This window comes from Triturus cristatus, chromosome 4_1 (genome assembly GCF_964204655.1).
Source record: "Triturus cristatus chromosome 4_1, aTriCri1.1, whole genome shotgun sequence".
NCBI lineage: Eukaryota > Metazoa > Chordata > Amphibia > Caudata > Salamandridae > Triturus > Triturus cristatus.
The window spans coordinates 1,044,927,597-1,044,952,517 of NC_140585.1; the positions used below are offsets into that span (position 1 = coordinate 1,044,927,597).

The window sequence follows — 24,921 nt, forward strand, 5'->3', positions numbered from 1 at the left end:
TGTTTCTTAGATGTTTGTCAGCATCACTAAATATCATCCCATGTCTCCCTTTGTGCACATAAAATGTAATGGTTGTCTTGTCATTGTGATATGCTATAGAATAGCCATCATCAATGGATTTGACCATGCATGTAAAACTTGTTTGAAACCTTAAATTTGACTTGCCATTTTGTTCCTTCCTTCTCAGAATTTATCCAGTAAACTTGCCCAGATAACTTGCCAAGGAAATCTGTGCCACAGCTTCCAGTCCTTCAATACCTGTTACACAGACACCGGACTATGGGGATTATACATGGTGTGTGAGCCAAATACCGTTGAAGACATGATGCACTTTGTTCAAAAAGAATGGTAGGAAAGTATTTATGGATCTGCTAAAAACAGTCTGGTTTTGTGTGTAGTTAATGAAATGTACCCCTAGAGTGTGCATATTGCATTATTTGCATATATTTAATATTTTCTATAATAAAACTCGGTTTTGCAGCTGTATGTATGTGTTTTTATAAAGTTGGGAAAATATATTGGCTTTTCAGATAGTTAAAAAATGAATTTGAAGCATGCATGCGAAGGTTTGTGCCTGCAACTATAAGCTACCACACAACACATTAGATGGCTTTTTTTTCTTTATCGCCACAACAGGGGATGGCAAGACTAGTTTTGCATAAGAGTACATTTTTTTTGTCTGAAGAAATAAAAGACCAAGTATCTTGGCTAAGACTTGCTTATATATGTTCTTTATTTATTAATTGGACCTGAAATCCTTGTTGTGGTCCCCCCTCTTCGCCCCCCCATCCCCAATGTTTTGCCTTCCAGCCACCTGTTTTTGCTGGCCTTAGGACGCTGCACACTTTACCAGTGCTAACCAGTGCTTGTGTTCCTTCCTTTAAACATGGTAACATTTGCTTGGTAGCATGGCATATCTAATTTGCTTGTAAGTCCCTAGTAAAGTGGTACTACGTGTACCCAGGGCCGTGCAAATTAAATATACTAGTGGGCATGTAGCACCTATTGTGCCACCCACTTAAGCAACCCTTTAAACTTGTCCCAGGCCTGCCAGTGCATCTTGTGGGGGGCAGTTTTAAACTGCCATTTTAACCTAGCAAGATAAACCTTTTGCCAGAGCCAGACCCGTCTTTCTATTACATATGTCACCCTTAGGGTAGGCCCTAAACTGACCAGAGGACAGGGTGCCATGTATTTAAAAAGTTGTGCATGTACTTTTAAGTTTTACATGTCCTGGTAGTGAAAAACTCCTACATTTATTCTTAGCTACTGTGAGGCCTTCCTTTCCCATAGGATAACACTGGATTACCTTATTACATTTAATAAGTGCTGATTTTCAATTGGGAGCAGATTGAAATGTCATGTTAGGTGTCTGAAAAATTGTAATTAAAAATCCTCTTTAATTTTAAGTTACAGTTTTGAAAATTCAATTTTTAAAAAGTTGGCATTTTCCTGCCTTAACTATTTGGTGTCCACAGTCTCTTAGGCAGCCACACAATAGAGGGATTTAGGTGTTCCTGGATGGGCCATCAAATGGCGGGATGGGGGGTCTTGCTGGACACAGCCCACTTGCCACTGAATAGGCTGGCCCTGCCTTCACACAAAGGACTTGTCACCACTGCATTGTTCATGCAGCCAGCTTAGAGCCAGGGCAGGGGGAGGCAGGAAACTTCAAGGACTTCAATGGGAAACCTCCAAAACCTTATACTTCAAAGTGGGCACCAGGTATAAATATTGGACCCTCAGACCCAACTCTTCAGAACACTCCTGGACCTGTGGATGCTGCAGTAGAATAACTGCTATGCTGGTTTTCTGCCAGAAGAACTGCCTCTCTGTCTGTCTGCTGCTCTGCTATTCTGTTGCCCTATTAGCTGAGAAAGAAGACTGAACCTGCACCCTTCATCCCAGGCGGAAGTAACTCCAAAAGTCAGCCAGCTGTTTTGAGGTGCAGGGACATAACACGCTCCAGAGGCTCCCTGCAACTGACCTGCCAGAATCCTACTGGCCTCTACTGGAGTAAGTACATGACCCCAAGTTGTGCCCTCAGGTCCTGGACCCTTAGTGTGGCCCTGAGTGCCTGACCCCTAAGTGGTGCCCCTCAGGTCCTGGACCCTAGGTGTGGCCTCAATTTAGTTCTCCTGAAGTTTTGGGCTCTTTGCAAATGTGCCCGTTTGCTCCGAGACCTTGCAGTCCGCGTCGCCTGGAGAAGTTCCGGCGAACCAGACTCTTCACACCATAGTGACCGCCAGCGAGGCCTGGAAGCACGAGATTTTCACATAGTGCTACAGCATTGACAGCTTGTAGTGACTGCTAAGGCGAAGCTCCAGTATGACTGGACGCGACGTCTGAGGGATGTTCGTGCAACATCAATTACCATCTGCAACACTTATCTTGCTCCTCGTGGCCCTTCCACCACAAACGGAATTCTTCATGCTGGAATTTGAAGGTTACCTTGATGGTCCCTGTATCCGTCCCGACCTCCATCATCGATGCCTGAACTTGTGACTTTCACCCGACCTCACATGACCAGATTACTAAGAGTGTAGCTTTGAGCTTTTAGGCATTTAACTTACCTGAAACCTTAAAGTTGCATGTCTCCGGTTCTGCTGATTGTATTTTTGTTGTTTTGATGTCAAGTTATTTAATATAATCCAAGTTAAACCTGACTGCTTTTGTGCTAAGCTACCCTAAGGGTTAATTTGGGGTTTACTTGTGACTTCACCTTGCCAGAAATTATGGTTGCTGCTTGAGTAGGGTTTCACCCCCCTCAACCAGTAACCTAATTTCCAGCAATGGTGTTCAGTGGTGAGATGAGGACTTGCTTATGCACAGTGCCATAAAGTGATTTTGATCTGCACTAAAATCCCAGATAAATTATTTGATTCCAATTCGAGTTTATTATAATTCTCTTTGAGTGGCCCTTTTTTGCTTTTCCAAATTGACTTTCCTTCTACCTGACTGTCTGTGTCTGTGACCATACCCTCAGAAATGAAATTCGAGCTCATCATCCTGAGGGGCTGCACTGTGGTTGAGCTCAAGCAGTTCTGTAAGGAAAAGGGACTGCCAACCAAGAGACACACCAAGAATTTGGAACTTCAGAAAGCTCTGCTGATGGCCTGGTTGGAGGTTCAGCAACAGAGGATGAAGATGAGGAGGATGACTCGCAGGAGCAGGGCCTGGATGCCAGCCCTGAAATGCAGCACTGAGGCGAAGCAGAAGACTTGTCTTCTGAAGTGGAACTCCCTGCCACAGTGGAGAGTGTCTTTACAAGGCCAGTCCACAGAGAAGCTCGCAGACTTTAAAAAAAAAAAACAAACATCTTTTTTATTAACAATGCTCATGAGACCATACAGTACAAAGTAGTTCCAAAAGTCCATCGTTGGAGATACCACAGGAATCAGCAGTAAAATAATCATGAGGGAATTACAAGGACAGTCAGTAACCCCCCATCCCTCCAACCTCTATATGTCCACCCCAGATTCTCTGTATTTCCGCCAGGGCGCCCACACACTTTTCTGTTTTTTTTAGCACACCCCCTACTTTTAGAAGCTGGCAGACTTGAAGCTAGAAAGGAAGTTCAGGCTGCAAATGGCCTAGCTTAAATTGGAAGCAGAGGAGAGGAAGGCTGATGCTGAGGGAGCTGTGGCAGGAGAAAAGCAAACACTGAGAGGGTCTTGGAAAAGGCTGAGGCTGAAAGAGCATCAGAAGAAAAGAGACTAGCCATGGAGATGAGAATGGCCCATGAGCTAAGTCTCAGAAAGCTGTACATAAGAGCTAAACAAGTGGAGTCAAGCAATATGAAAGGCAGCGTCCGCTCAGTGCCCAAGTGGGTCCACATCCCAAACTTTGTTGTGGAAAATTACATCGACCAGTGGTTTGAAGCCTATGAGGTTACTCTGAAGATGAATCTGGTCCCTGAAGTGGATTGGGAGCCAGTCTCTAGATGCACATACCTAGAGAAGGGAGGGTGCACTACTGGCCCTAGAGAAGGGGGGCAGGATGAGCTATTCCCCCATGAAGGACACCATTGTCAGGATGTATGGCCTTACCCCAGAGAAGTACAGGCAGACGTTTGGGGACAGTCTGAAGCTGCCCCATCACTTCTGGGTGGATTGTGTGGTTCCTTTTGGAAGTCACTGAATGGTTAGGTGAAGGCCAGTGATGTAAAAGATTATCAGGGGCTGTACAGTTTGGTGGCAAGAGAGCACATGTTCAGTCTTTGCTTTTAAAAAAAACATATTTTATTGATACTGCCACTTCCAAACCCATGCTATAGTCTTTGTTTTAATTATCATTGCCTGATTTAGCACCAGGGTCCACAAGAAGGTATCTGGGGGATCACCTTAAGGGTGGGAAAGGTCCCCACCAGAAAAAGGTGGGGGGGAGACCAACATGAAAACAAGTATTTCTCTAAAGGTCCCCATAATAATTCCATGGGTCAGGCCTCCTAATCCCCATCTGAGCAGAAGAATATGATGATTCCTTGACTGCAAGTTCTCAGGAAAGGCACCCCAAAGTGTTATAAGTGCCTTCAGGTTGAGCACTACAAGGGGAAAGCCAAGTATCCCAAGCAAGCATAGCCCCCACTGGCAAGTGTAGTGCTTCTGGAGAAGATGGCCCCAGCTAGTATGGGAGGATAGTGCAGAGGTTACCCTAGTGCCCCTGGGTGTCAGAGAGATGGTACCAAAGGTCCATATGTCTAGCAACACTAAGAAATACAGGCAGTGGGTTACCATCAGTGGACAGTGGTTGGAGGCTCTGAGAGACACAGGAGTATGCATGACAACCGTCTGGTCTCATCTTGTGTCCTCAAAGCAGGTAGTCTCTAATGTAGTCCACCAGGTTGTAGTAGCTGACAGCCATGAGAGTCGCTATGCAGTGAGGCTAGGGTGGGGAGAGGGGATCTTAGGTTCCTTGAGGGTAGCTGTGAATCCATCCATGCCTGTGGATTCTCTGTTCTGTAATGACTTGGAGAACACCATCTGAAAGGTGGTGGCGCTTCGGTCTCACCAGGAGATGTTGGGGGTTGCCTGAATGGATGTGCCTGACCACATGGTCCATGGCCGCCTGAGAGGATCTAGAGCTTGGAAGAATGGACTATGTATCTGCCAAAAACAGGAAGAGAAAGGGGTGTGGGAAACCCACTCCAGAACTCACATGGCCAAGAGGAGGCAGAGCCTCGGAACCTACAGGGATGGACATTGCCTGAACTGACCAATCAGCAGAAGGAAGGCACTCCCACCAGAGAGGAGTTCTGCAGAGCGCAGGAGGAGTGCCCTACTCTGGCAGGCCTACGCAGCAGGCCAATGCCCAGGCAGCTGGCGACACCTCTGGTCAGCACCTGATTTGCTGAGAGAAGGGTCTCCTGTATAGCGAGCCTAAGGTTCCTGAGCCTGGTGCAACTAGTTTGTTGGTGGTCCCCCAATACTTTCCTACCGGAGCTGGCTCATGATGTTTCCCTCACAGGTCATCAAAGACAGGCCAAGACCTTTAGCAGATTTGTCACCCACTTCTAATGTCAGATGAAGATGGCCTCAGAGGCGTTCTGCGGGTCATGCCCCACCTGCCAGGCCAGCAGTAAGTCCGCACAAGGCTCCTCATGTTACCCTTTCAGTCTTTGGCAACCCCTTTGAGAGGGTGGGTATCAACATTGTTGGGCCTCTGAACCCAAGACAGCCCTGGGCAAAAGGTTCATCCTGGTCTTGTTGGCCATCTAATATCTGACTTCGCTAACCAAGGTAAAATGCTACTCAATTAGTCTGTCTCCCCACCCCAACCTCCCCTGTGCGCGTTGGCACCTGGCATTCATCCAAATAGTCTAAGCACCGCAGTCTCAAAACCAGGGAGGTATGTGCTTCTCTACCCTCCACATATATTTGTCTTAGTCCCCTAATGGTTGGTCTATCTGTGTCCTGGCACCTACAGAGGTGTGAATACAATGCCTCCATACTACGACTCTAAAAGCCTCACACTTTAAGGGTTAGGAAGCTGACCCCTCGATCTCTTGGAAGAAACAATCAATGCAAGGTCCCATGCAGCCTGTATAGAACAGTCCCTCTAATGCTGTGCTCTGGTGGCACCAAGTTGGGATAAAGTCAGTTGATAGTCATGATCTGTGATCTGATATGGTCCTCCCTAGATAGACGTGCCAAGTGCAGAAGCAAGACTCCAGAGCATACCAGATGATCCATTCTAAAGTATACATAATTAAAAAGAGAGAAGAAATAATATTCACCCTCTAGTGGGCTGTTAAATCGCCATACAACCTCTGGTATCTAGGGACTAGTAGCTCAACCAGCCTATCAAGGCTCTAGCTGTTGAACAGGCTGGTGCATGTGACAGTGGGAGGCGAGAGCGGTTTAAATGTGCATCAAAGACTCCCTAAAATTATCCCCCCACGTATTACAGAGTGAAGAGTTTAACTAACAGTTTAGGCAAGGAAAGGTAGGACTAACATTGAGGGTGTACAGATTACCTAAAACGATTAGCCTGACATCCAGCACCCCCTCTAATATTACATATCTAATGAGTTTGTGTGGGAGTTTCTGAGTAATCTCAAATGGAACTCTGGGGCATATCCAGATCTATGCTTATCTAGCATAAGAAGAGAAACCTATGGCTACACTCTAGCCCAGCCACCTGGCCTGCATCCTTGCCCCTCTGTTTGTGTTAAGTGCATTTCCTGCAATAAAGCCAAATGGGTTACTTTGCATCTCTCAAAGGAGTAGATTGTGTTGTGTGGCAGCTGTGGATACCCCCTTATAATCCACATTATGTAGTAAATGGGGGTGAACACATGAATTCCTAGGGCTAGTTCTCACCTGGTCCCAGGCCCAACTCTGATCTCCATCACACTCCTTGTAGGCATGTGTGTCAGGAGGCCACTTAAGGTCTGTTACAGATAAAATCTTTTCTGCTATCTGAAACACTTCACCCTTGCATGCTGGTTGAGGTTCATACATACACAGGACAGGAAGCAACCCTTCATGGACCTCATATTTCATTAGTGTTTGGCATACCAAAAATGTGGCTCGGAACCCCTATAAACATTGTCTTTTCAATCATGTCAACTAGCGAACTCCAGCAACTACAGTGGAGGGCTCAGGCAATCATAAAATCGAATCCATGCTTCAGAATTGATTAAGGAGATAAATCTACCTACTGCAGTGATCCCATTTATTTGTAAGCTATACCCTAACCATAAGGCCGACTCCAACGGTTCAATAACACCATACTCACATAATCTTTTCAATTCACACGACAGATCATCTCTCACACTATACGGCACATTGCGCAGTTTGTGCTTCACCGGGGTAGCCTGATCCTTTACTTTAATACAGTGCTTAAATCCTTTAATGCACCCCAAACCATCAGCGAACACACTCTTGAACTTGTCACACCACTCCGTCACACACTCAGGCTGTTGAGACTCATCCACCACCGAGACTTGCTCCTTAGTACCTGGTCTGAGGGTCATTCCAAATAAACCTTGGTGATACCACCACAAAACGTTGAGTCCTTTCTTTGCCACATACACCTTCCCAAAAATGCGCCTCTCTTTGAAGATCAAGCTAGTTTAAAAAAAAACCTTTAAGCTCAATTTTCCTGCCCTCCTAGGATACAGGATTTCTGTCAGGTGCTTCGAGAGGCTTGTCCTGCCTAACACTCTCAAACAACTCTTCTGTGACCATGGCCATGCGCGCCCCAGAATCAACCAACAGTTGAAGTGACTTACCATCCACAATTACCTCCACGACTGGATCAACACACCCATCAGTCATCTTTAACCACTACGATAAAATCCCTCAAGTAACACACCATGTCACCCATTTGTTCACCATTATCTGCATCCTCATGAACAGAATTAACCGGATTGCCCTTTGACATACACATCTTCGCAAAATGCCCAAGCTTCCCACATTTGCGACACGATGCATTCTTAGCTGGGCAAATGCGAGCGTTGGGATAGTGCGAAGAAAAAACACATTTTGTGCACACATTCTTTTGAGGGTTCAACTTCTTCTCAGGTCTGTAAGAAGTGTTCTTGTTTCCACGCATTACATTAACTTGTTTATCTGTTGGCTCCCTGTTTTCCTTTACTGTCCCAACATTCATCTCATCAGGTTTCAACTCTTTAGACGCTAACTGAAACAGTTCAATACTTTTTACGATAGTAATGGTCTCTTCTAACGATGGATTTTTTTATGTCAATAACTTCTGTTGCACCTTTTTGTCTTTGCAATGTGCCACAACTTGGTCCCTTATAAGTTGCGACGTAAACTGTTCAATTTCACATTCAGATGCGAGAATATGTAACGCGGCAACATAAGATACAATACTTTCATCATTTTCCTGTTCTCTAGTAAAAAAATGTATGCCTTGCTACAGCCAGACTGCCCTCTACATCGAATTGCTTCTCTAACATGGCTACTGCTTGGTCATACTCGTTGAGAGGTTCTTCACCTTCTGGAACTTCCAGAGGGGGTAAGTGTTCCAAAACAGCTTGTCCTTCTAAACCTAGGTTGTGTTAAAGAATAAATCTCTTACGTTCTGCTCTGAATCTAAAGCCCCCCATAAGTCCTAAATACTTTGTGAAAGCTCTATCCAGCCCTTCCATCTTATCGGAGGGTCTCCTGGAAGCTGTAAAAATGGAGGAGGTGCTTGAACACTCTGCATTGTAAAATTGTACTAATTAAAAATTATAACCAACAATGAAAATTAACCAGAAGCCAATTCTATAAGTCACAAAGTCAACCTGTAAAGGAAGAAGCAGATAAAAAAAAACATAGGTGCCGCGAAAAACACTAGAATCAAAAGATACACACCACATATGTCCAAAAAGGAAAATAGTCCTTTGAGCGAACAACTACACTCTATTAAATACATTTTTTTTTTTTAGCTAGAATTACAATGAAAGCATAGTACTTGTGAATGGCTCCTCTTATTAACCGCTGCTCTTGAATTAATTCAACCTTGCCGATTTTGTTACTCCGTGTTCTTCAGAGAACTTGTGAAGAGCTTCTAAGTGAACCGCTGCTCTTCTTCACACAAGCGTATAAAAAAAAAAAGCTGCAATCTTAGTTGCAACGCTTCACTTCAGACCACAATGAGTTCTGCTGCCTTAGTCATGGAGATACACCACACTCTCTACGAAGAACGCTGATGACACGTCAGACGTCAGTCACCCTGCTTCCGTTGTCGTGGACACTCCACGCTCTTCCGGGAGAACGCTGACAGCAAAACAAACTCCAGACAAGCCCTGAATGCTCACGAGACAAAACAACAACATTCCACTGCGTCATCATTCAGGACTGGATGTCGGAGGGAAAGGGTCGAGAGGTGACGGCAACTGGCAGAATCAAACTCGGCCACGGCAAACAGTACCTTAGCTTCGCGCCGGTCCCACGAAGAACAGACCCAACCTAGAACTCAGCAGATGGTACGTCTCTGCTATGCGGAAGGAGTCCGAGACTTGCGGAGACCACACCACTGCATTGAAAGTCCCAAGTGCAATACACAGATGTTGGTCGCCCAGCAGACACCAGGACTGACGTCCCTCTGATGCCAGAACAGGGGTGAGCCACCATAAATGCCAAAACGCCACAGCCATTCGCCCGACAGACACCAGGACCGAAATTCCACTGATGCCAAAACAGGGGTGAGCCACCAGAGACTCAGACGGATCTTTAGGCTGACGCTCCTCAGCAGACCTGTCACCTGCGAAGCACTGGAACCATGACAAACTGCTTCACACGTGAATGGAGATCTCGAACCGTCAAACCAACTTGTCGCCAAATTTGAAGTAATTACCACAGGACAAATAAGTGTATGAGCTCAAGGTTTAATGACCGTTCGTCTCCACAGCTTCCAGGGAACTGTCGCAGCAGCCCCTTGGATTCAAATAGTAACATTCCATAGCTCAATAGATGACATCACAGCTTAGGCAAGTAGATAACAGTTTAGCAGATTACTACAGAACTCAATAAGATGTTCCACACCAAACGCAGTTCATTTGCAGTTGCTCTAGTTGCGGTTCCAGATATACATTGAAGGGACAGTTCGTGCACCAAACCATTGGTTTTACTCCACTATGACCCACCTTTCGAAGGGACCATGTCCAGCCCTCACTTATTAAAGTAAGGTCCTCCTCTCACCAAGTAACTTGCCAATTTGTCCCGACGGAACTGCTCATTTGGGTATTTTGTGTCCATTTTGTATTCCAACATGGCATCCATTCCGAACGATAATGATTATTATGCTACAGCCAATAGCCAGATGATTACCGAAAGCATCTTAAGATACTAAGAACAATAATTGAAAAATGTAAGCCACTATTCCCAGCACAGTTTTAAACCGTGTCACATCCAGGCGCAATGCTTTTGAAGAAATGCACAACCTCAGTTGTGATGGAGGTGTTAAAAATTCTGTGCACCTAGTTAGTAAAGTGTGTCGGCTATAGCGTCCTTAGCAACGTTGGTATTTCAGACAAGGTGCCGACTGTCTGAAGATCAAAAACTTCTCCCGCGGACATTAGACTTCGCCCTCTTGTAATAGTATTTAAACTAATTTGCTGGACTTGACATCATGTATGTTTTTGGTTTGAATTCAAGGCCAAGGGACCTACATAGATATGATTAGGTGAGGGATAGAAGGTTATTTCACAACATTTAATTATCTTTGATAAAGTTAATTAATATTTTATTCAGCACGTGGAATTTGCAAAGAGTTTGTAACTTCCATTTGTTAATAATACGTGTTCTTTTTCAATTCTTAATGGTAAGAGTGCCTGATAACATTTTGTTTTAAAGCATTCTAATTTGGGCACAGCGCCATGCAGCAGTTAAAAGTCACACAGGAACAAATGTGCAAGTGAGTTTTTACTGCTGTGTACACTTATAAAGATATTGTTTTTGCACCTGTATTCAAATGGGACTTTCCACCTGTGATAGAGGAACTGATCATGAATTCTTTCTTCCCATACCAAGGACTTGCACTTTTGAAAGTCATGAAAATGAAACATAATGGTTAACTAAATCATCCCCTGTAAAAGCTGCGTTGTAGATGGGTGTCTACCACTAAAAATGGTGTTTGATCTAACTTTTCAATTTTTTATAAAGTGCATGTTGTCTCTTTCTTTGCCTTCGTTCTCTGTGTGACTGTTACATTTATATGGTTCGAAAATTTCTAAAACTCTTAGAGGCTGCCAAGGAGCGTGTCCCGCACGCCAACGCCCAATTCAGTTGAAGTATAGCCCGTAATTGAGCTTGCCCATGTTGTAACATACTTTAGGGATCTTGTAGTAGGTCAAGTGCAGATGACACTATTTTATTTAGAGCATACACTCGTCTGGACAACATATTCATACTAGTGTCTACTACCTGTAATGTTTTTTGTAAGTTTTCCTTATCAATTTGTCTAATCCTTTCTGCTGTGAAACCTTCTATAACATAATTATCAACAGCATACATCATGCGTTTGAGTGTGGGAGAACGTGGACCTAAAATAAAGAGAGGAATGTTCATGATTTTTATTTAAGTAGGGACATAAGCTGTTTTAAGCCTGCAGACTGACAAATTGCAACCGGCGTTAGCATAATTTGGCCACACTGTAAGTAGTAATTATCACAGGTATATTCCCATTAATATATTGTGGATCTGGGTAGTTTGCTTTGAAACCACCAATGTTGGATAGGAAATGAGTCATACATTCATTTGTATCTGTTGGCTGTGAAGCTCAACTTTCTGAAACACAGATGAGTTGGGGGTACCATTTTTTAATCATGTCATTTATCGTGTCATCAACATGTTTACTTTTTGCCCCCCCAGCCATGAATTGTGTTGCTTTGGAAGTGGTAGGGTTTCTCATATCCTTCATACTACTAAGTAGATAGTTTGCTGAATTCTTTATAGTCGGGGAAAATCATTTTCCCCTGCATTATGCATACTCCAAATAGGACCTCTATGCCTTGTATTTGCCAAAACTTCGTACCCCCTACTCTTTTCAAATCCATATTTTTTTCCAGTACTCATACCCTTTTAAGTTTAGCTTTTTGTTAAATTCATCAGAATGAATCAGTCTAGTGCTTATTATATATGCTTTTGCGCTGCCCCAGGCTTTTGCTTATAATAAAAAGCAGAGGGGTCTGTTCTATTCTTATTAGAAAATTAAGGACGTGTTTTCATATAATTTGTAGTCCTGCCTACAAGCAGTGTCCTACAGTGCTCCCACTATGTGTAATTGTATATTTCACGAAGGACACTCATACTGTGTAAGTAATAATGTGCTTAGTGATGGTAACAATGCATTTCTTTATAATAATTCAAATAAGGATCTTCATTTTGAAGAGAAGCGTATGCTTCTACATCAGACATCATATGTTTTACAGTATGTACATCCTATTCATCTGAAATGGTACCAGGGGTTATATTACCTATTTGAAATTTTATAACATATGGTAGTTGCACAATTTAAGTAGGTCCCATAACTTAGTAAGGAACCCTTTCCCAAACCATACCATCCGCTATAGGATAAGCGGTAATGTTCACAGCATATAAGTCTCTTTGAACTCTGTGTGAAGAAAGATGCATTTTTATTCTTTTTTCACTATTTGTGGCACAGTTTTGACTGGAATATAGTGTCCATTTAACACGAACAGTAAAATAGTTTTAGTTGTATACATTTGTATTGACATTGGTTATAATCTTAAACAGATTTACAACGTTGATCATATCGCTATAACACACCCCAAACCACTTTGCTCCTCTTTAACCTCAGTATCGGACAAGATATATTACGTCAACTGGTATCATCGAAATCTGTTGAGAGCGAAGACTTGTGTACAGTACAATAGATATCATCACAAACCACGTGATAAACAAAAATGCTCCTGTAACAATCCAAATATAGGTTCATGGTGGTATAAATGATCTGTTACGAAATCAGTGCCATAATGCAAAACCTTTCAGATGTGCTGAGCTTGAACAATTTGGAGATTGATCAATTTCAATGTATCCAGATTCAGTCTCACCAATAGTTCTGGATCTGATGGGCAGCATCTCAATAGATGTCTCTATATGGGTTCATAATATACCACAGCATTTGATTGTGCCATTTTTCTTGGACAAACAAGTTCCCCAAACTTCTCTGTGGAGTTCAGTGCATATAGTCCTGGTAGTTCTTACCTGGGAACACAGACTTTTTTGGCCATTTAGTTAAATAAGAGCAATCTCTTGCAGGAGAGGGAGAAGATGAGGTTTAATCCTGATTCCTTCTTTGTTGTATCTATGTGGGATGACTGTAGAGAATCTGCCACATGACGTTTTCTATTGTAATCAATTGATACATGTCTGTTCTTTCTTGAGTCAAGTAGGGGAGGTAAAACTAGAGTTTGTATGTCTTTTATTCCTAACACAGTTACAGGTGGTTGATATGCTTTTTTAAACACTTGTTTGTCTGGAATCTTTTTTCGAACCATATCTTTTAGTTTAGGTATTGATACTTCTGTAAACCGAAAAACCTTCTCTTGTGAACAAATCAGATTGCTTGATATTTGAAAGTGTGTCTCTGACTTCCTGTGTTTTCTGCAAAACGGCCAAACTTTGGTCTGGGTCAAAGGGATTTTTATCTGCCATTTTTCCAGTGTTGTCCAGGTCAGGCATGTACATAGGTATGCCTTGTATGGAGTGTGACCTCCCAACTCTCCCCTTGGCAAGTTATTTAATGCTGTCTGAATTGGAGAGACACCTCCATCAAACTCACAGCATCTTTGTAAGCCTTTGAGGCCAACATGGGGCCATTGCCTGAATTTAATGTGTTTACCTTTCCTGTGGCAATCAAACACCGCAAATCCTTTATAACAGTTCGAAAACCAGGAGCTAAGTGCTTTCTAAAGATGGAGTCTGGTGCAGGAATACATATATAAAGCCCATGTGGGTCTACTCCAGCTCTAGTATGCCCCACAGACACTAATATAGAGCCACCTCTTTGCTCTATCAATTTTGTGGTTCCCAACAAGGAGAATTTCTTGCTGATTCTACCCTTGCCCTGTGGGGCAGAATATTCAGGTGGTTATTTTGGAGGGGTAGAGATATGGCCCACGGTATCACTTCAATTTTCAATCCATTCCAAAGTCCTTTTAAGACACCCTACAGACTTGTGTCTTCTAGAGCAGAATGTCAGAATCCCCACTAGAGAGCAGAATGAGCTATCCAGACTGCCTCGCCTAGCAACTATGCCAGCCAGAATGGATGTACTTGGCCATTTAGTTAGGGATATAAGCAGCTAGTGTCATCTACATGTCCAACTAGGGGGCAGTGGTAAGGCCACGTAGACTGATCGTTTTGGGTGATGCTCCCAGATGGCTCATTTCTTTCAATAGGGGTAAGATCTCAAGCACTCACTAGTTAGTAGTCAGTACTATGGTAGTGGAGGGAAAAAGTAGGTATTCATTCAATGGAGTTTCGGGGCCGCAGAGCACCCCTAAGCTCCCTCGCCCCGAGAATCCAAAACCTTCGGTCAAACTCACCAGGGCAGGTGTACGCCCCGTTGAGCCATCCCATCCTCTATAGACTCCCAGCAGGTCAGAGCTTCCACACAGGAGAAGGCTTGGGGGGGCCCCCAGAGTGCTGTCTCTTCTGAGATGGGAGGAGGGAGGTGAGGCGGTAGGGAGGCCTGCCCACGTAACTAACTGCCTCGACTGGAGTGCCTTCTGTGGAGCTCTACTAAAAGCAGATGTGTGCTCTGTGATCCGGTGGCGGCCTGCCTTTAAAGGGTGTGGCCTCCAGTGCAGCTGAGCTGCGATGTTAGCCCATGGAATGTATTTTTGGCACCAACGTTTGACTCTAACACGTGGCCCACCTCTGTTCTAGGCTCAGTTAACTTACTCGCTATCCATGCAGGTGTTACTGCTGCCTCCGAGTGCTTCAGCCGTGGAGCTGTGGCCTTAGGGACACAGGCTCAGCCGATGTAGCTGGATAATAATCAAGCCTGGACCGGGACCTCACCAGCTTGTGTCTACTTCCCCTGTTCCCGCCCACCACCAGCCAACCCCAAGTTACCAAACTTGATTAATATGTTGAATTCTCTCTAATACTTTTCCTTTACATATTTCTTTTTTAGGATCCGACTCTGCACCAACATTTCTGAAAGTGAAGTTGCTCGAGCCAAGAATCTTTTAAAGACAAACATGCTTCTCCAGCTTGATGGTAACTTTGACTTTTTGATCTTTTATCGGGTATAGTAGTAATTAACTTTAAGGTTCAAATCTGGCTTGCTTTCTTTTTTTAGGGTCTACTCCTATCTGTGAGGACATTGGTAGGCAGATGCTGTGTTATAACCGCAGAATTCCCCTTCCTGAACTTGAAGCAAGGATTGAAGTAAGTCGACATGACTAACATTAAAGTCATTATCGCACCTGCTGTTCTAGAATAGGCACATCATTTCCGTATCTTTGAACAATGTTGGACAGAATTGCACAATAACTTTGCTTGTTGCAGTCTTTCAGCAAGAACATTTATTTTAAGCTTTGCTGAGAATTATTTAAGGTGGAACAGTTAAGCTTTTTATCAAGGCAGTATGGAGGATGGCCTCTGCCAGACAGAAATTTCATGTTCGAGGCATGTGAGCTGTAGATCATATGCTTTGCATAGCCTGCCATCCTGTGTTGGCTCCGGGATGTTTGCACTTTGTTTTTGTTAAAAGAAGTCTTTTCCAGTCACAAGGTAGGTGACTCCTCCTTTCGGTGCTAGTGTGCATGGGCATTAACTCCATTGTTAATTGTTTTTTCCCGCCATCTGGTTCGGATGAGTATTGCTGCTCTCTGGTTCGGCACAGTTTCTCGGTTTCCCTTCGACACCCAATCCACTACCCTCGACGGTATTGTCTCTCGATCACGTTTCCCATTCTCCGCGTAACGTCCTGACTGAAAGATCTTCCATCTGAAAACTCATTGAGGGCCGTTGGGCCTACCCACATTAAGCTAGCTAGCAGTTGATGGAACGGACTCCATTCAAGCTCTGTCCAGGGGGTCATGCCAAGTTTCCGCGCACCGACTTGCACGAAGTGTGCAACCTCTGTTTATCTCCGCAGCACAATGAGAAAGACTGTGACAAGTGCCAACCTTTTTGAAGAAGATGCTTCGTGACTGTCTGGCTCGATGTAACGAGATGCAACCTCAGGGCGGCTCCGCACCGTACATCTGCGGCGAAGATTCCGATAGAGAAGAACTACATGCTCAAGGAGCTGAGGAAGCAGAACATATTTCTGTGTCTGGAGCCAACTCCGACATGGAAGAGGAGGAGCAAGTTACACTGGGTCAGCGTACCGTGAGAACAGAAACCCCCTTGCCCCAGCAACACAAGACCAAAAAGGCTGCGGTCCTTCCTCTGCCTGCGGGCCAAGGTCGGCACTGTGAAAAAGTTTTGGGCGCAGCGCTGAAAAACAAAGAAAAGCCTTCTGTCTCGGGATCGAGTCGGCCCCATGCCGGTGCCCAGCCAAAATCTTCGGCATCGAAACCGAAGCATGTCGTGGTCACTATTCCACCGTTACCGAAGAGCAAATTTTCGGAGCTTAAACTTTCGATGCAGAAAACGGCGACCAAAGACAAAAACACTCTACCAAAAAAAGCGTCGGTCTGACGTTCCGCCTTCGGATCCGAAACAGAAAGAACTGGTAATAAACCCAGCCACTGGACATATCCATGCCAAATTGCCTGAAAAAAGGACAATGGGCCTGCAGGAGGGTTACTGCATTTATCTAAGGAGAAAAAACGTGGGTACCAATACTTTACCACCTTACATTCCACCTGCTTCGCCCACTGATTCCAACTTACTCATCACACCCATACATTCACCACCACCACTATCACCTGACCCACAGAATGAAGGGGATTGGGTTGAGGATAGGTCACAGGATACTGACCCATGGGAGGCCTATGACACTGACCCAAACACGGATAATGACCCTGATTTATATCCGTCCAGACCCTCACCACCCGACGACAATATAGGATACATTGAACTACTTAACAGGGCTGCTCATTATCATAGGGTGGATATGCATAAGGAGGCTTTAGAAGAGGATTTCTTATTCGAGACCTTAAGTTCCTCTCAAAGAGCTACTCACACTGCCAATGTTTAAAGGGATGCTTAAGCACACAGATGAGGTCTTTAAAGATCCTGTAAGGGCAAGAATCACTACACCTAGAGTGGATAAAAAAAATATAAACCTGCACCTACTGACCCCGCCTACATCAAGGGTCAGCTGCCCTTAGACTCTCTTGTATTGACCAACGCTCGCAGGAGAGCTAACTCACAGACCACATGTGAGGCCCCTCCTCCTGATAAGATCAAGTTAATTGATGCCTCGGGCAAAAGAGTAGAGTCGCAAGCGGCCAATCATTGGCGCATTGCTAATGCTCAAGCTTTGTTAGCTCGATATGATAGTGCTCATTATGATGAGTTAGAAAAGCTCATGCAATTTCTGCCTGATAAGCATAAATCTAAATGGAAGGCTAATTATCTTATCCAGTAAGGCAAACTAATCACCAATACCTCCATCAGGTGCGCCCTAGACGCAGCCGTGCAGTAAACACCAGCGTACTGCTACGCATGCATGCTTGGTTGAGAATCTCAGGATTCAAACCTGAGGTGCAAGCCTCTATTCTCAACCAACCATTTGACAAAGAACACCTCTTTGGCCCAGCAATTGACACCACGCTGGAAAAAATAAGACACTGAGGTCGCAAAGTCCATGGGGGGTTTGCAGTTACCCTCAAATAGGGATTCCTTTTGCCGCTTCTTTTACAGGGGTGGCTCCAAAAATATATCCACAGGGAGGCTACTTTAGAGGAGGTTTTAGAGGAAACAATGGTAAAGGAAGAGGCAGAGGAAACTCCACACACACTTCCCCCTGCAAATACCAAGCAGTGACTTCCTTCTGATACCCCCGATCATTCCATTCCTGTCGGGGGACGTCTCTCCCAATTTCTCCCTGTCTGGAACACTCCGACAAATGGGTTCTACAAATTATCCAATATGGTTACTGCCTGGAACTTACACACTCCCCCAGTCATTCTTCCAAAAACCATACGCATTGTCACTAGAACATCTCACCCGCCTAAAGCAATAAGTTATAGGAGCTATAGAAACTGTCCCATTACAATACCAAGGGGCTGTGGTATACTCCCTGTTCTTTTTAGCTCTTAAGAAGGACGGATCTCTCAGGCCTATGCTAGACCATGGAGAACTAAATCTGTACATTCAGTCAGACCACTTTCACATGGTAACACTCCAGCAAGTGCTCCCGCTCCTTTAACGACTTTCTGTCCAGTCTGGATTAAAGGACGCCTATTTCCATATCCCAATACACCCTGCTCACTGCAAATACCTCAGGTTTGTAGTAGCAGGCCAGCATTATCAGTTCAAGGTGCTCCCATTCGGAGTAACTACTACACCCAGGGTTTTCACCAAATGCCTGGCAGTAGTTGCAGCTCATGTACGAAGACAACACATTCACATCTTCCCGTACTTAGACGCCTGGCTCATAAAAGCCAGCTCGCAACAAAGCTGTCTACATCACACTCACAAAACCGTGCAGTTGCTCCACGATCTTGGATTCATAGTAAATCTGTCCAACCATCCAACACACAAGCGTATTTGGGAGCCACTATAGATACACAAAAGGCTCTCGCCTACCCCAATCAGGCCAGAATCCGCTAGATACAGCCTCAATACTCCTTGCCAGCTTGAGTGTTCTTGCAGTTGTTGGGGATGATGGCGTCTGCATCGGAATAGTCCCTTACGCAAGACCTCAAATGCATCCCCTCCAAGAGTGCTTAGCACGTCGGTGGAACCAGGCTCAGGGTCAGTTATCAGATCTAGTGCTGGTGGACGGCCGCACCCATTGCTCTCTGTAGTGGTGGAATACACAAAACCATTCAAAAGGGTGGCCCTTCATCGACCCGGTTCCACAGATAGAGCTAACAGAAGACTCATCGCTCACTGGTTGGGGAGCTCATCTCCAGACGCATACCATTCAGGGCATGTGGAGCCTGCAGCAAAAGCAGCTTCACATAAATCATCTAGAACTGCTAGCGATTTTTCTAACGATCAAAGCGTTTAAAGTTCATCTAGTAGGCAAAGATGTCCTGACTCGTATAGACATGACAGCAATGTACTACATACAAAAACGGGGGGGGACACACTCTCTCCAGCTGTCACAACTATCACAGAGCATCTTGAGGTAGGCTATTTGTCCCAAAATGTATCTCCTTGCAGAACCCCTTCCAGGAGTAACTCAGACAACCGATCCACGAATGGGAACGCCACCCTCAAGTTCTCTCTGTGGGGCTTTCCAGACATAGATGCCCAAGCTTCGCATCCAGGTATCCACTCCCATTGTCCAGAGGCAATGCACTATGGATGAATTGGTCCAGGATATTTGCGTACGCTTTTCCACCTCTCCCATTCATTCCATTAGTAGTTCGGAAGCTCAGACAGGCGTCCCTCACACTAATCCTAGTTGCTCCCACATGGGCCCGTCAACCCTGGTTCACAACCCTCTTGGAGCTCTCAGTAGTTACTCACCAAAAACTATATCTCACGCCCATCTCCTCACTCAGAGCCCTGGAGAGAGAAGACATCCAGATCCCAGGCATCCCAACCTTCCGATCTGGCACCTGAAGTCTTAGAGTTTGGCTACCTTAATCTCCCACCAGACTGCATGAATATCATCAAAGAGGCTAGACGTCCTACCACAAGAGTATGCTATGCAGCAAAGTGAAAGCGGTTTGTGATATACTGTAATAACAATCAAATCAACACGCTTGATGTTTCAATTCAAAATATCATTTGCTATCTATGACATCTGCAGCGTACCAACTTAGCGTACACATCCATACGATTACATCTTGCTGCAATAGCTGCATACCTACAGAACAGACAACATCTGTCTCTCTTCAGAGTGCCTGTTATTAAAGCATTTATGCAGGGACTTAAAAGAATCCTTTCCCCAAGACTTCTACCTGCTCTAGTGTGGAATCTCAACATTGTCCTCACCAGACTAATGGGTCCACCTTTTGAGCCATTGCATAGAAGTGAACTGCAATTTCTCACTTGGGAGGTAGCTTTTCTCATAGCTATCACATCACTGAGGAGAGTGGGTGAGCTTCAGGCACTAACCATAGAAGAAGCATTTTTACAAATACACCAAAACAAAGTGGTTCTTCGGACCAACCCTAAATTCCTACCTAAAGTAATTTCTGCCTTTCATATCAACCAATCTGTTGAGTTGCCTGTGTTCTTCCCTCAACCAGATTCTGTGGCAGAACGTGCTACACACACCTTACATGTGAAAAGAGCACTACTATGTAGAAAGAACAAAACCTTTCCGTAAGACAATAGAACTATTTGTAGCTTTTGCTCCACCACATAAGGGCAATCCTATATCAAAATCAGGTATTGCAAGGTGGATAGTCAAATGCATTCAAACATGCTATGCAAAAGCAAAACAAACAAACAATTCCCCCTACAGCGCACTCCACACCCAAACTAGGGGCTTCTATGGCATTCTTAGGAAATATACCCATAGATGACATCTGCAAAGCTGCAACATGGTCTACACCTCACACATGCACTAAACACTATTGTGTAGATGTGTTAGCAAGACAGCAAGCCAGTGTGGCCCAAGCAGTTTTACGTACACTATTTCAGTTGACTACAACAGTTACAGGTTAGCCACCGCTTTGGGAGATAACTGCTGTATAGTCTATGCAAAGCATGTGATCTACAGCTCACATGCCTCGAACGGAAAATGCTAGTTACCCAGTATGCATCTGTTCTTGGCATGTAGCGTTGTATATTCACATGCGCCCACCTGCCTCCGCGGGTACCATTCACCTGTTGCATTAACATCTTACTTAGATACATAAATATCTCTACCTACTCTTACTAACTCCATTATCGCCCTCTGCGGCAAACAATCTAACAATGGAGTTGATGCCCATGCGCACTATCACCAAAAGGAGGAGTCCCCTACCTTGTGACTGGAAAAGACTTCTTCGAACAAAAACAAAGTGCAAACATACGGACCCAACACTAGATGGCAGGCTATGGAAAGCTTGTGAATCTACAGCTCTACATGCCAGGAACAGATGCATAATAGGTAAGTAGCATTTTCCTTACACTGAGTAGTAGGTACGGAAAGCACAGCATCACTCACTATTATGCAATTAGTGGAATCTAGTAATTCTAGTTGATTGGATAATCACTGTAATATCCTCTGCAGTGAATGGTGCAGTGAGTCACAAATATGGCTGAAAGCTCTCCTTATTTAATTGGTTCTGTAACACCAGTTTTTGCCTTGTTGCATTTCTGAACATTTTTATTTAAAAACCATGAGCAGACGTTGGTCATGACTTCAAGTGATTCGGAAGACACGGACACAATTGTAGACTACTTCTGTGATTTAAGTACTAAGATTGGTGGTTGCATTGAAATTCAGGACTGATCCTTTTGGAAATGTGAAGGGCCAGACTCTGTCCTTAATATTTAGCATGCGTGGTGCACTAAAATGTAATCTTCAATGAGACTGAGAGAAAATTCAGATGTGTTTTGTACCTTGTTATGAAAGTTATTTCTTAACTGGCTTTATATTTTTTGCACTTCATGGATTTGTCTCTTTCGGGTAGGCCAGTGCTTATGATATTTCAGTAGTGTGGCTATGTAATTGCTGGTATCCTGATTTGTTCTGCTGGGTAGTTGGATTGACGAAGCGGGAGCACATTCAATGAGCATGTCCATTTGGAAATTTGCCCTCTTGAATAAAGTCTTAACATATGAAGGGTAATTTGTCATGGAAAACGACACATGTGCTGATCACCTTTTAATCAATCAATCAATTCAAGCTTTATTCAGTTTAAAACGTACAACAATAAAAGCATTCTAAGAAAGGCTTATTATTTGATTAGCATGATATTTGTTTATACAGTACACAAGGTAAAATGCAATACATAATTACATAAGTCTTGAAGGAGATCATTAAAAATTATTTTGATGTTTTGCAGGTATTAAAAAAGAACCAATTTTTAGAAATATTCAATAAACAATATGTCAATCAGTACTGAAAGACCTATATTTTTTCATATGTTAGGGCCTCCAGGTGGTAGTTATCTTTTCTTCTTTTAATCATCATTTGTATAAAGACAATTATTGCATTCCACACCCTTTCATTTTCTACACTGCAGATGTAATTAAAAGCGGGTTTTATAAAAATACAATTTACTATCTATAAATAGAGATCGTAAAACATGCTTCCTAATATCTCTATAAAAGTTACAAAAACGTATATAGTGCAATGTCGACTTTGGTGACTTTCCATTATTTGGGAGGTTTCGGTTCCATTTGCCCATGGTAGGGAATGCAAGCAGATAATGAAGGCGCTTACTACCTTTATCTCTGCTATAGCTCTGGTCAGTCATAGATGGCTTGCTTTCATACAAATATACAAAAGATCCAGCTATTAACTGGGCCGTCTGTTCTCTCAAGTCTCACAAATTGTAGGTGATGCTTTTCAAGGGCAGCATGTTAAGGCTAAATGGTAGAAGTCCTTAAACTATTATAAAGCAGTTCTGGCACACCTATTCAATCTGGAAAGTAGTTACATCAAATCCTCTCATTTATTCTAGATGATAATTGAAGGAGGGTAGAGCTTCTGGCTGTTTCTCAGCTAAATTGGTAAATCAGTTCTCTCCAGTTTCTGCCAGTGTAGGGGGTCTGAGACCTGACTAGTGTTCATGGAACTGAGTTTAGGATTTGACTTAATCTTGTAGTTTGTGCTTTCACTTTAGTCTACTGAAGGTTCGAGCTAGGACAGGAGTTTGTAAGCTCTTTAAAGTCTGCTGTAGGTTTACTCATGAAAAGGGTGTCTGTGTGCTTCTGTAGTTGGGTTGTTTGTGTGGATCAAAAGAATATGGTGCCTAGCTAGTGTAGAATTTCTTTGAACTATCAAAAGATGATCAGGAGGCAAGCTAGCATCTCATTACACCAAAGACAAGTGCAACACAGGTCTTATGAAACTGATTTCACAGAGGATGACATGGTCAATAGTATTCTGGCCTTAAGAAGGAACAAAGCACAAGGGACTGATAGTCCCCAGATGGAATTTTAACCATGCTTTTAGAAGTCATGGACACAAAACGTCTTTACCTTCCATGCATCACGGGCATCTTTCACAGACGCCAACATCACTCTCCTGCACAAGCATGGTAAATATCAACAATTATCACCCCATATCTCATTAGAATTCCTCATTAGAACACAATACAAGACAACACAATACAAGACAAACAAGCACTGCCAGTTTTGGGATACATAGCAGCTCTCATTGAGCAACTACTGGAAGTGTCACACCGAAAATTATCCACCTGTCTTTAGGCACTAAACCCAATGAGTCTTTTCTTTGAAGACCTACTTGAAAATTTGAATGCTGTCCCTAGTCCTTCAGTACACATCTTTGGTTGATCTTTTTTGCCCAGGGTCCCGTTTATTTTTTACTTTCTTACTTTGTTTTTACTATTTGTTACATGTTCACAAGTGCAATGTGAACACGACCTGTTAGAACAGTCTTGGCCTTCAGGCAAGCGGAGGAATTGACCAATTTACCAGATTGAGGAGAACAAAGAGACTAGCTTTGATCCATGCATCTCCCTCAACATGCTAAAGACTGTCCAGTATTTTCATTTATTGTTGTGGGTCTAGCAACTTTTCACCACAAGGCCACACACAAAAAATGTAAAAGCTATATTTCTAGCAAATTTTAGTGCAGAATAAATGCACACATTTAATTGCAGGAATCAAAAACATTATAAGTATTATCAAGACATAGAATGTACGTATCACAAAAGTATACCTCACATTATATGGTTAATATGTAAGGTCCCTTTCATTTTTATTAATTATTAGCATCAAAGGTTTACCTTCAGGATTGCTCAAAGTCAACACACATATGCAACTTAATTTTATTAATTCCAGTCCGAAGCCCATCTGCGGACAAGGATAAATTATGTCTCTGCAGAATGACTGTTCAGAGATTATGGGGCTAATTTAGTTCTTAGCGGAGGGGAATACTTTGTCACATATGTAACGGATATCCCGCCTGTCATATTACAATCTCATTATATCCTACGGAGGTCGTAATGTGGCAGATGGGATATCTGTCACGTTTGTGACCGAGTATTCAATCCGCCGAGATCTAAATAAGACCCTATGACTTTGATGTGGCTCCGTTTGGAGTGGCCCTGCTCTGCCGTCCTGGAATTGTCTTCCAATTTCTAGCCTCTCTCTCATGGGAGAGGGCTGTGAACAGCCAATTTACACCATTCATATAATGTATTATGAGAATAATAAACCATATCACCATGATGTCAATTGGGAGAAATGACATGAGAATTCACTTGCTCAAATGTGCTGAAGACTAAAGCATTGCACCTTTTTCTAAACACCGTGTGTGTGTGTGTGTGTGTGTGTGTGTCTGTCTGTCTGTCTGTCTGTCTATATATATATATATATATATATCAGGAATCCTGAAGAAATGCAGATCGCGCAAATCGGGTACAGACCACTCAATTACGTGAAAAAAGATGAAAGTGCTTTATTCCTCCATAGATAGCAGCATGACGCGTTTCGACCGGGTAAATAAGTCTAAATATATATATTCTACTGGCGGTCGCCAATGAAATTCCCCCGTTATAGTTAGTTTAGATAACTATAACTCGCGCGACCGCCACTCTATCACAAGGATGATGTCATGAGTGATGCCACTGACCAGGTCTTGAGTGATGTAATATGTGACGTCATCAGCAGTGGATTATCTGAACTAACTATAACGGGGGAATTTCATTGGTTTTTTACGAGAGAAATATCCACC

General features: G+C 43.5%; 1 protein-coding gene across 1 annotated transcript in view; it reads left to right on the plus strand.

Annotated features, from left to right (window-relative positions):
* The window catches only part of PMPCB (peptidase, mitochondrial processing subunit beta), a 266,044-nt gene that overhangs the window by 187,208 nt on the left and 53,915 nt on the right, over nt 1–24,921 (plus strand). The window contains exons 9-11 of the mRNA XM_085654026.1: nt 188–348; nt 15,118–15,203; nt 15,286–15,374. Coding sequence (XP_085510152.1) covers nt 188–348; nt 15,118–15,203; nt 15,286–15,374 — 336 coding nt within the window. The remainder of the gene's footprint in view (nt 1–187; nt 349–15,117; nt 15,204–15,285; nt 15,375–24,921) is intronic.